Source organism: Nelumbo lutea, chromosome 3 (genome assembly GCF_056320005.1).
Source record: "Nelumbo lutea isolate HS-2025 chromosome 3, American lotus-T2T, whole genome shotgun sequence".
Classification (NCBI taxonomy): Eukaryota; Viridiplantae; Streptophyta; class Magnoliopsida; order Proteales; family Nelumbonaceae; genus Nelumbo; species Nelumbo lutea.
In genome coordinates this window covers 100,475,192-100,489,338 of record NC_142686.1, presented here as the reverse complement: position 1 = coordinate 100,489,338, position 14,147 = coordinate 100,475,192, and the positions used below count along the sequence as shown (strand labels likewise).

At 40.2% G+C, this 14,147-nt stretch overlaps 1 protein-coding gene across 4 annotated transcripts in view; it reads right to left on the bottom strand.

Moving 5' to 3' along the window:
* LOC148867161 (gamma-glutamyl hydrolase 2-like) overlaps positions 1 to 14,147 on the bottom strand; it is a 63,093-nt gene that overhangs the window by 17,192 nt on the left and 31,754 nt on the right. For all 4 annotated transcript variants that reach the window (XR_016109966.1, XR_016109965.1, XM_088978402.1 and 1 more), the window contains exons 6-7: positions 3,946 to 4,035; positions 3,760 to 3,822 (exon numbers count right to left, since the gene is read on the bottom strand). Coding sequence is in view for 2 of the 4 variants with exons in the window: in XM_088978402.1 (XP_088834528.1) it covers positions 3,760 to 3,822; positions 3,946 to 4,035 (153 nt within the window). In the remaining 2 variants the exon portion in view is untranslated. The remainder of the gene's footprint in view (positions 1 to 3,759; positions 3,823 to 3,945; positions 4,036 to 14,147) is intronic.

The window sequence follows — 14,147 nt, the reverse complement described above, 5'->3', positions numbered from 1 at the left end:
GGGTCAAATTATGCTTTGGCATAATCGTTTGAGCCATTTACCTTTTTCTTCTTCGAGTCTTTTGTTTCCAAAACTTTTTGAGTCTGTTAGTTTGTCAAGTCTAGAATGTGAAGGTTGTCAACTTGGAAAGCATCATAGACATTCATTTAAACCTAGTAGTAAAAGGTGTTCTTCTTCTTTTGATGTTATCCATTCGGATGTGTGGGGACCTTATCATGTTCCTTCTATGGGAAGCTATTGATATTTTCTCTTATTTGTGGATGATTTCTCATGATACTCTTGGATTTACCTGATGAGATCCCGCAATGAAGTACCATCCTTGGTGAGGCAATTTCATCAGATGGTGCTAACACATTTTGGAACAAGAATAAAAGTGTTTAGATCAAACAATGCCAGGGAATATTTTGAAAAACACCTTGCTTCATATCTGTTAGAATATAGTGTTGTCCATCAGAGCAGTTGTCCCTACAGTCCACAACATAATGGTGTTGCAGAAAGGAAGAACAGACACATTGTTGAGATTGCAAGAAGCATGATGAGCACATCTACAATTCCAGTTCGGTTTTGGGGTGATGCAATTCTCACAGTAGTATATCTGATTAACAGGGTGCCCTCTTGTATGCTTGGATTCAACATCCCATTTAGTCTCCTTTTTCCTAAGGGGGAGATGTCTCATATTCCTCTCAGGGTGTTTGGGTGTGTTTGCTTTGCACATGTCCTTGGTCCTCACCGCTCAAAGCTTAATCCCAAGTCAAAGAAGTGTGTCTTCTTTGGATATACAAAAAATCATAAAGGGTATTGCTGCTATGATCCTGTCTCTGGGAGCCGGTATGTTACCATGGATGTCACTTTTTTTGAATCCACATACTTTCTTTTCAAAGAATCCTTCTCAGGGGGAGTGTTTTGGGGAAGTGAGTCAACAATCTATTCATCTCCCAATTCTAGTCCCTACATCTACTCCTGTGCTTGACCATCCTGTGTCTACTCCTGTGCTTGACCATCTTGTGTCACCTACCTTACCACCTCCTTTGCGTCCTGCTTCACAGCATTACTTACGACAGAGACTTCACAAGGAGGTTGATTCCACTGCAGCAGAACTCATATCACTTCCTGTCGATTCCTTGGAGACTCTGAATTCGACTGACATGGATTCAGGTATTCCTCTTGGTCCCGCTATTGTTTCAGTTCCCATTGATTCTACTAACCCTGTTACAGATAACCTTGATCTTCCTATTACTCTCAGAAAAGGGAAGAGAAAGTGTATTTCTCATTGTATTTCACAGTACTTATCCTACAGTGGACTTCCTCCTTCCTACCGTGTTTTTCTTTCCTCCCTTGACTCAGTGTCTATACCCAAGGGTATTAGTGAGGCTCTCTCTAAACCTGAGTGGAATACAGCTATGCAAGAAGAGATAGCAGCTTTGATTAAGAATCAAACATGGGACATTGTGGATCTACTATAAGCCAAGGAGACAGTTGGATGCAGATGGGTTTACACGGTAAAATATAAGACAAATGGAAGCATAGAAAGGTACAAGGCAAGACTTGTTGCAAAAGGGTACACATAGACCTATGGTGTTGATTACTTAGAGACCTTTGCACCGGTTGCAAAGATGACCTTTGTTCGGATATTTCTTTCTCTTGTTGCCTCAATACTCTTGGCCCTTGTTTCAACTTTATGTGAAGAATGCTTTCCTAAATGGGGATCTGCAAGAGGAAGTGTATATGAATCTTCTTGCTGGCTTTTACAGCGATACTAAAAAGGGAAAGGTATGCAGGTTTAAGAAGTCACTTTATGGCTTGAAACAATCTCCCAGAGCATGGTTTGACAGATTCAGAAAGGCCTTGATTGCTTTTGGATACACTCAGACTCAATTCGATCATACCTTGTTTGTGAAACAAATGGGATCTTTGGTGTCAGTCTTAATTGTTTATGTGGATGATATTGTTGTTACGGGGAATGACCAAAGTGAGATTGATTGTCTGAAAAGGAATCTACATAAAGATTTTTTAAATTAAGGATCTTGGAGAACTGAGATACTTCCTAGGCATTGAAGTTGCAAGATCAAAATATGGAATTTTTATCTCTCAAAGAAAGTATGTCTTGGATCTTCTTCAAAAGACAGGTCGGCTGCTATACTTGTGTATGACAAGACCAGACATTTCCTATGCAGTAAGTGTGGTAAGTCAATACGTGCATGCTCCACGAGTCCAGCACTGAGAGGCAGTTGACAGGATTCTTGCTTATCTGAAGGGACACCCGGGCAGAGGCGTATTGTTTACTGATCATGGACAGTTGAAACTAGAGGCTTATATAGATGCAGATTGGGCAGGATGCCTTGATGACAGGAGATCAACTTCAGGAGTGTGCACTCATGTTTGGGGGTAACCTTGTCTCGTGGAAGAGTAAGAAACAAACAGTGGTGGCAAGATCAAGTGTTGAAGCTGAATACAGGGCCATGGCACATGGAGTTTCAGAACTTCTCTGGATCCGTTCTCTATTAAAAAAAATGGGTGTACAAGCAGAAGAACCTATGATGTTATACTGTGATAACCAGGCAGCAATTAACATTGCCCATAACCCAGTCCAGCATGACCGAACTAAGCACATTGAAGTGGATAGACATTTTATCAGAGAAAGAGTAACTTCTGGAGAAGTTTGTCTTCCATACATTGCTTCTGGTCTGCAGCTCGCGGATGTTCTCACAAAAGGCGTTGCAAAGAACAAGCTGGAGCATGATCTACGCAAGTTGGGAATGTGTGACATTTACTCCCAACTTGAGGAGGAGTGTTGAGTTGGGCCTAGTTGTTTTTTATTCTTATTTTAAGCTATTTAGTTAAGAAGTTGTTGGGATTTAGGCCCATTAGTTTATGTTTTTAAGTTGTGACTGTTCAGCTACATTAGTAGCCGCCCTACTAAGGGCAACCTTGTAATATCTCATCCTTTAAGTTAAGTATAAATATAATGAGGGGTTGGCAGCTAGGGTTGTTTTTTTCAAGAATCCTGGTTGACTTCCTACTCTTTTTTCCCTTTCTTTTCTTCTCTACTACTGAAATCTTTATCTTCCTCCTCCTTTCCTTTCGCAAAATTCAACTAAATCTACAATCAGTGGTTTCTACTGTTAGCTATGTATTCTGGCCCAATTGGGGAGGGAAACTCCTAGAGGGCTGAAATATTAGGAGCTCTTGAAGGAGTACAAAGGGTCAAAGACATGCATTTTAAGAAATTGATCATAGAATGTGATTCCGAAATTGTAGTAAACTGGTTAAAAGATGACAACTCCAAGCTCTAGAACTACAACAATGAAAAGAGGAAATTTAAGTGGCTGAGTAAGGACATGGAAGTTAGATGTACATGGATAAAGAGAAGTGCAAACTCATTGGCAGATGGCTTAGCTAGTCAAGGGGTGAACAGAAACCCTATTTTTTAGGCTGTTTTGTAGTTGGTTTCAGTTGGGTGTACTTTAATGTACTTTGAGGTATTGGGGAGTTAAGTTTTTTTAGCTCCTTATTTCTCTATTTTCTCAATTTTTAATAAAATGCACTGTTATTGATAAAAAAATAATAATAATAATAATGAGTTCAAAGGAAATTGGTGCTGGCTATTACTGTCAGGTATTTCGGATGATAATTGTGAAGTCATGTTAGACATGATTGAATTTCCACAATCCTATAATGAAAACCATAAATAATGAGTTCAAAGGAAAGTTGCAATTGTAAGGGATGCAAAAAAAATATCCAAAGTATCATAAGAACCACCTCTGGATGCCACTGAAATGCAGACACTGGGTAGTTGTATGCTTGAACAGTTGAGACATAGACCTGACACCCAAAAGAAAATCTCCAACAATGAGGATTCAAAGAAGAACAATAATAAATAGACATGTAAACCTGCTTTCAGCAATAAGCAGAAGTAAAAAGCAAACCAATGGCCAGTATTATTACCTTCCCATCTTCATCTTTGCTTGTTGTCAAAATCCTGAAAAAACTGGATAGTAAAGGATTCTCTTGGAACCTTTCTGGTGACACACCATACTGTTACAGTTAAAAGTCAGATTGATTCAGTGCCATTGTTCTTTGATAACCAGAAATATAAACTATTGAACTTATCTGAGTTGGGCATAATACTCGCCTCATTTCATGTCATATAGAAACCCATAAGGTGCAATGAACTGAAGAATAATTTTCAGTTTTGTTTCTTTTTTTTTTCAGGGTAACTATGACTAAATAAAGCTTCACTGGCGAGAAATAATAGCATACACTTGGTCAAAGTCCAATTGTTTGAAAGACCAAAAAATCACTACAAAATTTTGACCATCTTGTCATGAATTCCGGACAGATACAATACCGATTTAGCATTATATAGATGGATATTAATCCTTGTGGTTGACACCCCCCCAAAAAGAAAAAAAAAAAGATAAAGGCCACTGCCCACTGTTCGTCCCAGCTATCTGGGGTCTTGGAAAGGGTAGACTGGATACTGTCCTAACCTTCAGTATTTTTTTTTTTATTTGCACAAAATGGCTGCTCATGGGATCCAAGGACCTTTTTTTCTTCTTAGTTTTCTGGTTTAATGATCAATGGAGGTCCTTTCTGGCTTATGTAGTTTAGATACCCCCAGTTTCTATAACGTTGAGGTTCTCTGTTTAGAAAGGATCCCAAGACAAGATTTTTAAAGGCTTTCTCTTCTTTCTTTTGATTTTTGGTTTGGCAGGGATAGGACCTATCTCACTGGGTGAGCACATATGATTATAGAGTCCTTTATTCCATTCAGTTGCTTAAAGATAGATGCTGATCAGGTTTCTAAATGTAATTGAGCTCCATGGATATGCAGGATAAAAGATGCTATTTGCTGCTATTCATCTATTTGTGCATAAAATTTGAAGAACATCTCAATCTATAATGAAAAAATGATAGTATCTTACTGTTTTATAGGCTTATCTTATTTAGTCAGAAGAGTTCAGGTAGGACTTTCGAAGCGACTCTTGATGAGAGAATGAAAAAGATGCCAGTAACATGTGTCTTATGCATGAAGAATGTAAAGGGGTATTCAAAGTATAACATCATCTTATTATTCCTTGTAAATTCACTACAAGATGTAGATTTGTTCAACAATCTGCCAAAAAGTATAAAATGCTATTAGGAGGTGAAAGATGTAGATTTTGGAATTCGAACCAAGAAGATAAGGAAAGATAATTAGGACAACCATTGAAAGAGAAGCTGTAGATATCAAAAGTAAGAACCAAGTGTATAAAGGGGCTTGGGAGAGTAATACTTCAAAAAGATGAGAATGGAGGCCTAGACTGATTACAGTAAACAAGAAAATAATGATAGAGATGTATTGATAGGGATTAGGATTGAAGAAAAAAATAGAATAGGTTCAAGGAACCAAAGAAAACAAAAGAAAAACAAGCAACAAACAAAAATGAAAACAACAGCCATGGAGTCCCACTATTTTTCTGCAATGGTTACAATCTCACAACTCTTGGGCAAGAAATCAACGGAACCTAACAAATTATGCATGGAATGGAATGATGGAATAACAGAAAACAGCAATGAAGTTGCAAAGCAAAATCAAATTCTTCACTAGTTGTCCAAAAGGAAAGTAATGGTGATATAGGGCTGTCAATGGGTCAGGTCTACCCCAATGGACCCGAACTGATCGAACCAATTATAACAGTTCTGGTTCCATGATTTTGTCCTGATTAATAATTGGGTCAGTTCCAGTTCTTGCCTGTCCCGAACCAATTCAGGCCCATAACCAATTATTTTATTATGTATAACATTTTCTTAATTTTCTTATAGTATATTTTAAGTTTGAAATGATAAATTTGATAGATAATAAATAAGATAATATTAGTTAAAAATGTTTAATTTATTAACAATTACTATTTTTCTACTAGTTTTATCAAGATTGAATTATCAAAATTTAAATTTTAATAAATAAACAAATATAGTTTTCAGTATAATCGGCTCTATTGAGTCTAGACCCGATAGACCCGACTATTAATCGAGTGGTTCTGTCTGTGATTTTGTCCTAATTAAATAATCGGTTCAGAACTGGTTCTACCTAGACCCAACCCATTGATAGCCCTAACAATTACAAGTGTTTCATCCACTCAGGTCCTGTTCGTTTGCAGGTAAATATGCATGGGAAAGTTGCCCATGTTCTTTTTGCATTAAGCAATGGGCCTCACAGTAAAGTTACCCTTACTTTCCTGGGTAAAACTTACCCATCTCCTAGGTGGGTAAGTAACTTTCCCAACTGGAAGAAATTTTTATAGAACATGATGGGACCACTTTACCCATTTTAAGTTACTTTTTGTGGGTAGAAATGTCATTTTATTATTTACCTGGGAATCCTGAAAATTAAAAAACATGGGTAAGTGCATTTACCCAGGTAAATGTCACCCAGGAAACATTTACCTAGGTAAGTGGACTTACCCAGGTAAGCTGCACTGTTACAAACGAACAAGGCCTCAGTAGCCCAGTTTACATCAGAATACAGCTTTCCCAAAATACGTAGGTCTATCAGCTCCTGTTTTGCTGCAACTGATTACAACTTTGCCCAAAATAAAATAGATCTATCAGCACCCTGTTTTGCTAGAATATCTGCTAACCCATTTGTTATCCTTTTTACCCAGCCAAACTTAGAATTAAAACTCTTTGTAAGAAGATCAATTTTTCTGAAAGCAAATCTATATTTCCAGGGCACTGAGTTGATATGCTTAGCCCAAGAAATGACCAACAATGAATCTCCTACTTCCAGCTCTCCAACTCTTAGTTGTACTGCTAGTTTCAAGCCTTGTAGAAGAGCCATTATCTCAGCCTTGATCAAATCTCCAAAGCCAATTGGTCCTGAGAACAAAACTACTACTACTCCTAAATGGTTTCTAAAGACTCCCCCTATGCCTGCCCTCCCCAGATTGCCAAAGGAGCTACCATCAAAGTTCAACGTCAGCTTGTTGGGCTCTGGAGGTTTCCATTCCATCCTCACAATTTCTTTGTGTATTTGTTTGTACAGTCCATTTCCATAATGTCATTTGTAGATACATCTCCTAAGGAGGAAGTGATTGAAACCATAAAAGTTATAGTGGCATAATTAAAGCTTACAAGAAAACACCCTTGATATCTTCCCAAATTCAAGCTCCCTAAAACATTTTTTTATCAGCAACAATTTCTGATTAATAGCAGAGAAAAGGTTACAATCAGTTACAATAGTTATAGGTTGCAGTAATGCATTAACCCAGTCTGCAAACACATACAAGCAGCTACAGTTCTGCCCAGTACAAGGTAGATCTATTTGTCCCCTGTTTTGCTAGGGTATCCGCCATCCCATTTGCATACTGTTTGACCCAACCAATCTGAGAGTTGAGCCTCCTTGCAAGTATGTCAATTTCTCTGAAGATAAATTTGAGCTTCCAAGGTGCTGATGTGATGTTTTTAGCCCAAGAAATGACCAGTAGTGAGTCTCCTATTTCTAAATCTGTTGTTTCAATCTGCTCAGCCATCTTTAGACCTTGATGTAGAGCTAGAGATTCAGCCTGTATTGAGTCACCAATACCTATTGGTCCTTAGAAGACTGCCATCACCACACCCAGATGATTTCTAATCACACCCCCTATGCTTGTACTTCCGGGGTTAGTTTGTTCAATGCAGGTGGCTTCCATTCCACTCTCACAACTGCTTTGGGTGCATCTGTTTGTGCTACTTCAGTCCAACTTCATAGAATCTCATTCGTGGAGAAATTTTTGAATAGCTCCATGGTCATCACCCAATGTGCAGTTCTGATTTTTATGGCTGCAATAACTTCCTCCTTTGATTTACTTTTTCCAGAGAAGTCTTTGATTTCTTTCCTCCCGTATAGTCCATACTGTAGCAACTCTTGCTGCCTTCCATAAGCACTTTCCTCTTTTCTTCTGTTGCCTCAGGAAGGAGGGGCTGAATAGACTTACCACATCCTGTTGGGAAGCCCATGTGCATCCAAAGAGAGAACAAACAAAATCCCAAATACCAGAAACAAAAGAGCAGGATAAAAGTAAGTGGGGTAGGGTTTCACCACAATCCATACAAAGGACACACACGTGAGAGAGGCATTTGTTTGGCCTTCTTTTCTTTAGAACACCACGAATGTTTACCTTTGTTAGAATGCTCGAGTCAGGGATATTTTGGTCATTCTGGATTATCTTCTTGAGAGTGAAAGGTCTATTGTATCTGTGTTTAAGTTATGTGTCCCATCTTCTATGAGGGACAAAATGGTCTTTCCTGTAACTCTATGTTTTTGAAGAAATACAAGTGGGTCAGCTAGGGAAGAGTGATTTTGACTCTCTTCTAGTCTGGCCGAACCTTTCTTTCTTCTTCTTCTTCTTCTTCTTCTTCTTCTTTCTCTTTTCTTTCTTCTTCTCTACTTTAACCTAGAATCTGCTAGGGTTTACTAACATGATATCAAAGCTGTAAGGTCGTATCCTCATTTCTTTCTTGCTACTGTTCTCTTTCTGGGTTCGCCGCCAACTTTCACAGTCATCTTCTTCCTTTTCGACTGACCTGAGTGGAGGTTCGATAAGGGGCTGAAAAGGAGCTGTCGTTTTGTGGGGCTGGAGGTGAGGATGCCTCCAGTCGTTGCTGTGGTGGTCGTTGGAGTGGTATACTAAACCCTCTATTCAGTATCGAAGAGGGCTGAATGTGGACAGGTATGAACACTACTGTTGTTTGTCCAAGGAACTGCGAATGTTTCCTTTTGTTTCAAAAGTTGGTTGTGGTGGTGCTCAGTGTGACTGATATGGATCTCAGTCGTGTTCCTTTGCATTTCTCTTCGTATGTATGTTGAAAGAAGAGTTGTCGACTGCTGAAGTTCACAACAGCAGTAGATTGGTGGTGGTTGTGTCGTGGTGATTGGTGTATCTATGTTTCAAAATATTTAAAAGTGATCTCCTATACCTTGTGTGTAATCAGTTCTGCAGTGTGCAGCCCAAGTGTTTGATGTGAGGACTGAGTGATTTCAGTCTTAGTGTGTTGATGGTGAATGGTTCTGCAGTGTGCAGCCCAGGTGTTTGATGTGAAGACTGAGAGATTTCAGCCTTAGTGTGTGGTGTGTAATGTGCATTTAAAAAAGCTGGAATTGGTGGTGTTATAAGTGGAATTGTGTTGTATATTTGAAGGTGAAATAATTAAGATGGCTTCATTTGAAAATGGGGATGATAACAAAACAGGTGTCATGCTTTCTCTAGACTATTTAAGTGTTCAAATGACATCCGTCAAGTTGAATGGTGAGAATTATGTACCATGGGCAAAATCTATGGAGGTGTTCTTGAAAGCCAAGAGGAAGGTAAAACATGTAAGAGAGGAGAAACCTCCCTCTGATTCCCCTGGGTTAAGTGACTGGGAACAAGTAGATGCACAGATAATGACATGGCTCTGGAACAGCATGGAACCAAAGATTGGTGTGAACTTCATGTTCCTAGATACAGCTATGGCTCTGGAACAGCATGGAACCAAAGATTGGTGTGAACTTCATGTTCCTAGATACAGCTAAGGAAATCTGGGATCATGCTAAGAAGTTATACTCTGGACAAGACAATACAACTAGGGTGCATCAGTTGTACCAAGAGTATTTCAATTTAAAGCAAGGGAGTCAAAGCTTAGAAGAGTACTATGCAAGTTTGAGGAACATTCGTAATGAGCTTAATGTGTATCATCCTCTAACATCAGATGTTCAGATCCAACAACAGCAACGTGAGCAGCTTGATGTGACAAGGTTTCTTGTGGGGTTGAAGGCTGAGTATGAGCCTGTTAGAGCACCAATATTGGGAGGATCTGCTCTTCCCTCACTTGAAGAAGTCTTTGCTCGCCTTAAGAGGACATCTATTGAGTCGGGAGAACATTCTTCTCTCTCTGACAGATCTGGTTTGGTAGTGACTAAAGGGGGTGGTTGTGGAAATAGAAGTGGTGGTGTCAGGAGTGAACTCCCAAGCAACCGTGGTGGTCACATGTTTAGCAGGGCTAGTGGCCGGACTGGAGGCCAAGACTCAGTGGGAGGTCCGGGAAGAGGAAGGAGTAATACTCGGAGAAAGTGTACACATTGTGGTTTAGAGGGGCACACAGTTATTTTCTGCTATGATTTGCGTGGTGCACCCAACACTTGGGCTAACCATGCTAGGACTAAGGGTAGTGACACAATTACTGACCCAATCCTCTCCACATCTACTTGTGCTTCTGAGAAGGAAATGGTGAGTGTACCACGTGAAGTATATGAGCAGTTCATTCAAACATCTCAGCAGAACACCGCTACACTTGCCCATTCAGGTATGGCTTGCTTAGCTTCCAGAGACTCACACTGGATCATTGACTCTGGGGCCTCGGACCATATGTCTGGGACTCATGATGTATTTTCTTCCTTTTCCCACTCCTCCACACCTCAAACAGTTACACTTGCTAATGGTTCTACATCTCCTATCTATGGTGTTGGTGATGTTAATCTCTCCTCCTTGCCTTTATCATCTGTTTTATATGTTCCTAAGTTTCCTTTTAACCTTATGTCTGTCAGCAGATTAACCAAGTTCTTAATTGTTCTGTAACCTTCTACCCTTCTTCTTGTGTGTTTCAGGATCTCAAGACGGGGAGGAAGATTGGTGGAGGGCATGAAGCATGTGGATAATATTACCTTGATGGTGGTGGTCCTCCAGTAGCTTTTCAGTCATCTCTTACTCCTCTTCAATGGCACTGCAGACTTGGTCATCCTTCTCTCAAAGCCTTGAAGTTACTGGTTCCTTGAGTCATCTTTCATCATTAGATTGTGAGTCATGTCAATTGGGTAAACATCATAGAGTCTCATTTAGTCCAAGAATTGATAGTCGTGTCTCAAGTCCTTTCTCTTTAGTTCATTCCGGTGTATGGGGTCCAATTAAAGTGGTGTCATACAATGGGTATAAGTATTTTGCAATCTTTGTTGATGACTTTTCAAGGATGACATGGATTTATCTTATGAAAGATCGTAGTGAGTTGCTCCCTATTTTTCAAAGATTTTATGCTGAAATATGCACTCAATTTGGTGTTCATATTAAAATTCTTCGCTCCGATAATGCCAAAGAATACAACTCCTCACCGTTTCAGCAATACCTAAAACATCATGGGATCATTCATCAAACTTCTTGTGCCTACACCCCACAACAGAACGGTGTAGCTGAACGAAAAAATCGACATCTTCTTGAAACTGCTCGATCCTTGATGATTAATATGAATGTCCCAAAACATTTTTGGAGTGATGCTGTTCTCACATCCTGTTTTCTGATCAATCGGATGCCCATGTCAATCCTTAGAAGTCAATCCCCTTTCTCCGTGTTGTTTCCCACTTTATCTCCATTTCCTCTTACCCCAAGAATCTTTGGTTGTGTTTGTTTTGTTCAACACTTGGGGCCTGGTTTAGACAAGCTAGATGCTCGAGCTACTAAGTGTATCTTTCTTGGCTACTCAAGGACTCAGAAAGGGTATAAGTGTTATAACCCAAAATCCTATAAATCGTTTGTGTGCTCTGATGTCACCTTCTTTGAGTCAGTTCCGTTCTTCTCAGATGTTGGGGTCTCTTCCTCTCCCTCTATGGTTCCCCTTCCTGTACCTGTTGTGGACATCCTTCCAGTAGCTCCTGTTTCTACTGTAGATGCACATCCTATGCCTATTACTACTGAGAAGCCGCCAATCACTCAAGTGTATACCCGCAGAAGTGCATTGGGTCCTCCTCCACTTCAGCCCCTGTCGACAGATCCTGCTACTGCTCCTTCTCCTTCAGATCCAGATCTTCCTATTGCTCTGCGAAAAGGTAAACGTACTTGTACTTCTCACCCCATTTCACACTATGTTTCTACTACTCACCTTTCTGCTTCTCATTGCAAATTTATATCATTACTCTCATTTGTTCCCATTCCCAAGACTGTCCAGGAAGCTCTTGCCTCCCCAGGGTGGCGGCAAGCCATGGAAGAAGAACTCTCTGCTCTACAACATAATCACACATGGGAACTCACCGCTCTTCCTTCCGGTAAGCACACAGTTGGGTGTAAATGGGTCTACACAGTGAAGTTTCTTCCTGATGGCAGTGTGGAGCGATTGAAAGCGAGGTTGGTGGCCAAGGGTTATTCTCAGATGTATGGTGTGGACTATATGGAGACATTTTCTCCTATGACTAAGATTGGTTCAGTTCGGGTGTTGATTTCATTAGCTGCTATGTATGATTGGCCTCTTGTACAACTTGACATCAAAAATGCCTTCTTGCATGGTGATCTAGTTGAGGTGTATATGGAGCAACCACCAGGGTTTGTTGCTCAGGGGGAGTCTGGCAAAGTGTGTAGGCTCAAAAAGACAATTTATGGACTGAAACAATCTCCACGTGCTTGGTTTGGCAGGTTTAGCGAAGTGATGAAAAACTTTGGGATGAAACAATGTCGGGTTGATCATTCTGTGTTCAGCTATAACTCAAAGGATGGGAAAATCTTGCTAGTCGTGTACGTGGATGATATTGTCATAACTGGGAGTGATAGCAATGGAATCAACAGGTTGAAGAAATTCTTACAGGATCAGTTCAATACGAAAGATCTGGGGAAGCTGAAATATTTCCTGGGAATAGAGGTTGCGAGGTCAAAACATGGGATCAACCTATGTCAGAGAAAATATGTTCTTGATCTACTTGAAGAAACAGGGATGTTAGGTGCTAAACCAGCAGAGACTCCTATGGAACTCAATTCCAAGCGGAGTGTTGATGCGGGTGAAGAGTTTGATGATCCTGGAAGATACAGAAGGTTGGTGGGCAAATTGAACTACCTAACCATTACCCGACCAGATATATCATTCGCTGTGAGTGTGGTGAACCAGTTTATGCAACATCCTCGGGTTCCTCACTGGGAAGCTGTTCTGAGAATTGTTAGGTACCTAAAAGGTGCTCCAGGTCGTGGTTTGTTATACCAAAGTGGAGGAACTCTTGAGATAGTAGGGTACACAGATGCTAATTGGGCTGGTTCTATATCAGATAGGAGATCAACTACAGGGTATTGTACCTTCCTCGGTGGCAATCTTGTAACTTGGAAGAGCAAGAAACAAACAGTGGTGGCAAGAAGTAGTGCAGAAGCAGAGTACAGGGCTATGGCCCATACCACATGTGAGCTAGTATGGCTAAAGAACTTGCTTCAAGAGATGGGATTCTCAATTGACAAACCCATGAAACTATACTGTGATAACCAAGCTGCTGTTCACATCTCTTCCAATCCCGTCTTTCATGAGAGAACTAAGCATATTGAGGTTGATTGTCACTTCGTAAGAGATAAAGTGATATGTGGGGTGATAACCACATCTCATGTGAGCTCAGGAAATCAGTGGGCAGATCTTCTCACAAAGGGATTGTCTCGGGGAAGAATATATCACATTTGTAACAAGCTGGGACTATATGATATATACTCTCCAGCTTGGGGGGGAGTGTTAGAATGCTCAAGTTAGGGGTATTTTGGTCATTCTGGATTATCTTCTTGAGAGTGAAAGGTCTATTGTATCTGTGTTTTAAGTTATGTGTCCCATCTTCTATGAGGGACAAAATGGTCTTTCCTGTAACTCTATGTTTTTGAATAAATACAAGTGGGTCAACTAGGGAAGAGTGATTTTGACTCTCTTCTAGTCTGGCCGAACCTTTCTTTCTCTTTTCTTTCTTCTTCTCTACTTCAACCAAGAATCTGCTAGGGTTTACTAACAACCTTCCCTAGGAACACTTCCCAATAGAAAGCTTGTACTTTTGGAGGGATTGGCTTACACCAGATTTCTCTCACTGGAAATTCACCCCCAAAGGATCAGAGTGAGCAAACCAAAGAAAGAGGCACAAGAAAATAAACGATCAGGAGTTGGGGACCAGACTCTACTATCAACTATAGATTGGTCTAAATAGACCTTCTCAAGGGTTGAGAACAAAAGCACTAGGGACTCACATTCATTTGCCCTCAACCCTCTTCTGAAGCCAAAGTCCCAAGAGATACCCAAGTCTGAAAGCATGCAAATCCTAGCAGCAGGTTTGTTTTTAAGGTTTGATAAGGAGTAGAGGTCCGAGAATTTAATAATAAAAGGCAAATCCCCAACCCAAAGGTCTTCCCAGAATAATACTTTATTGTCAAACCCAACAT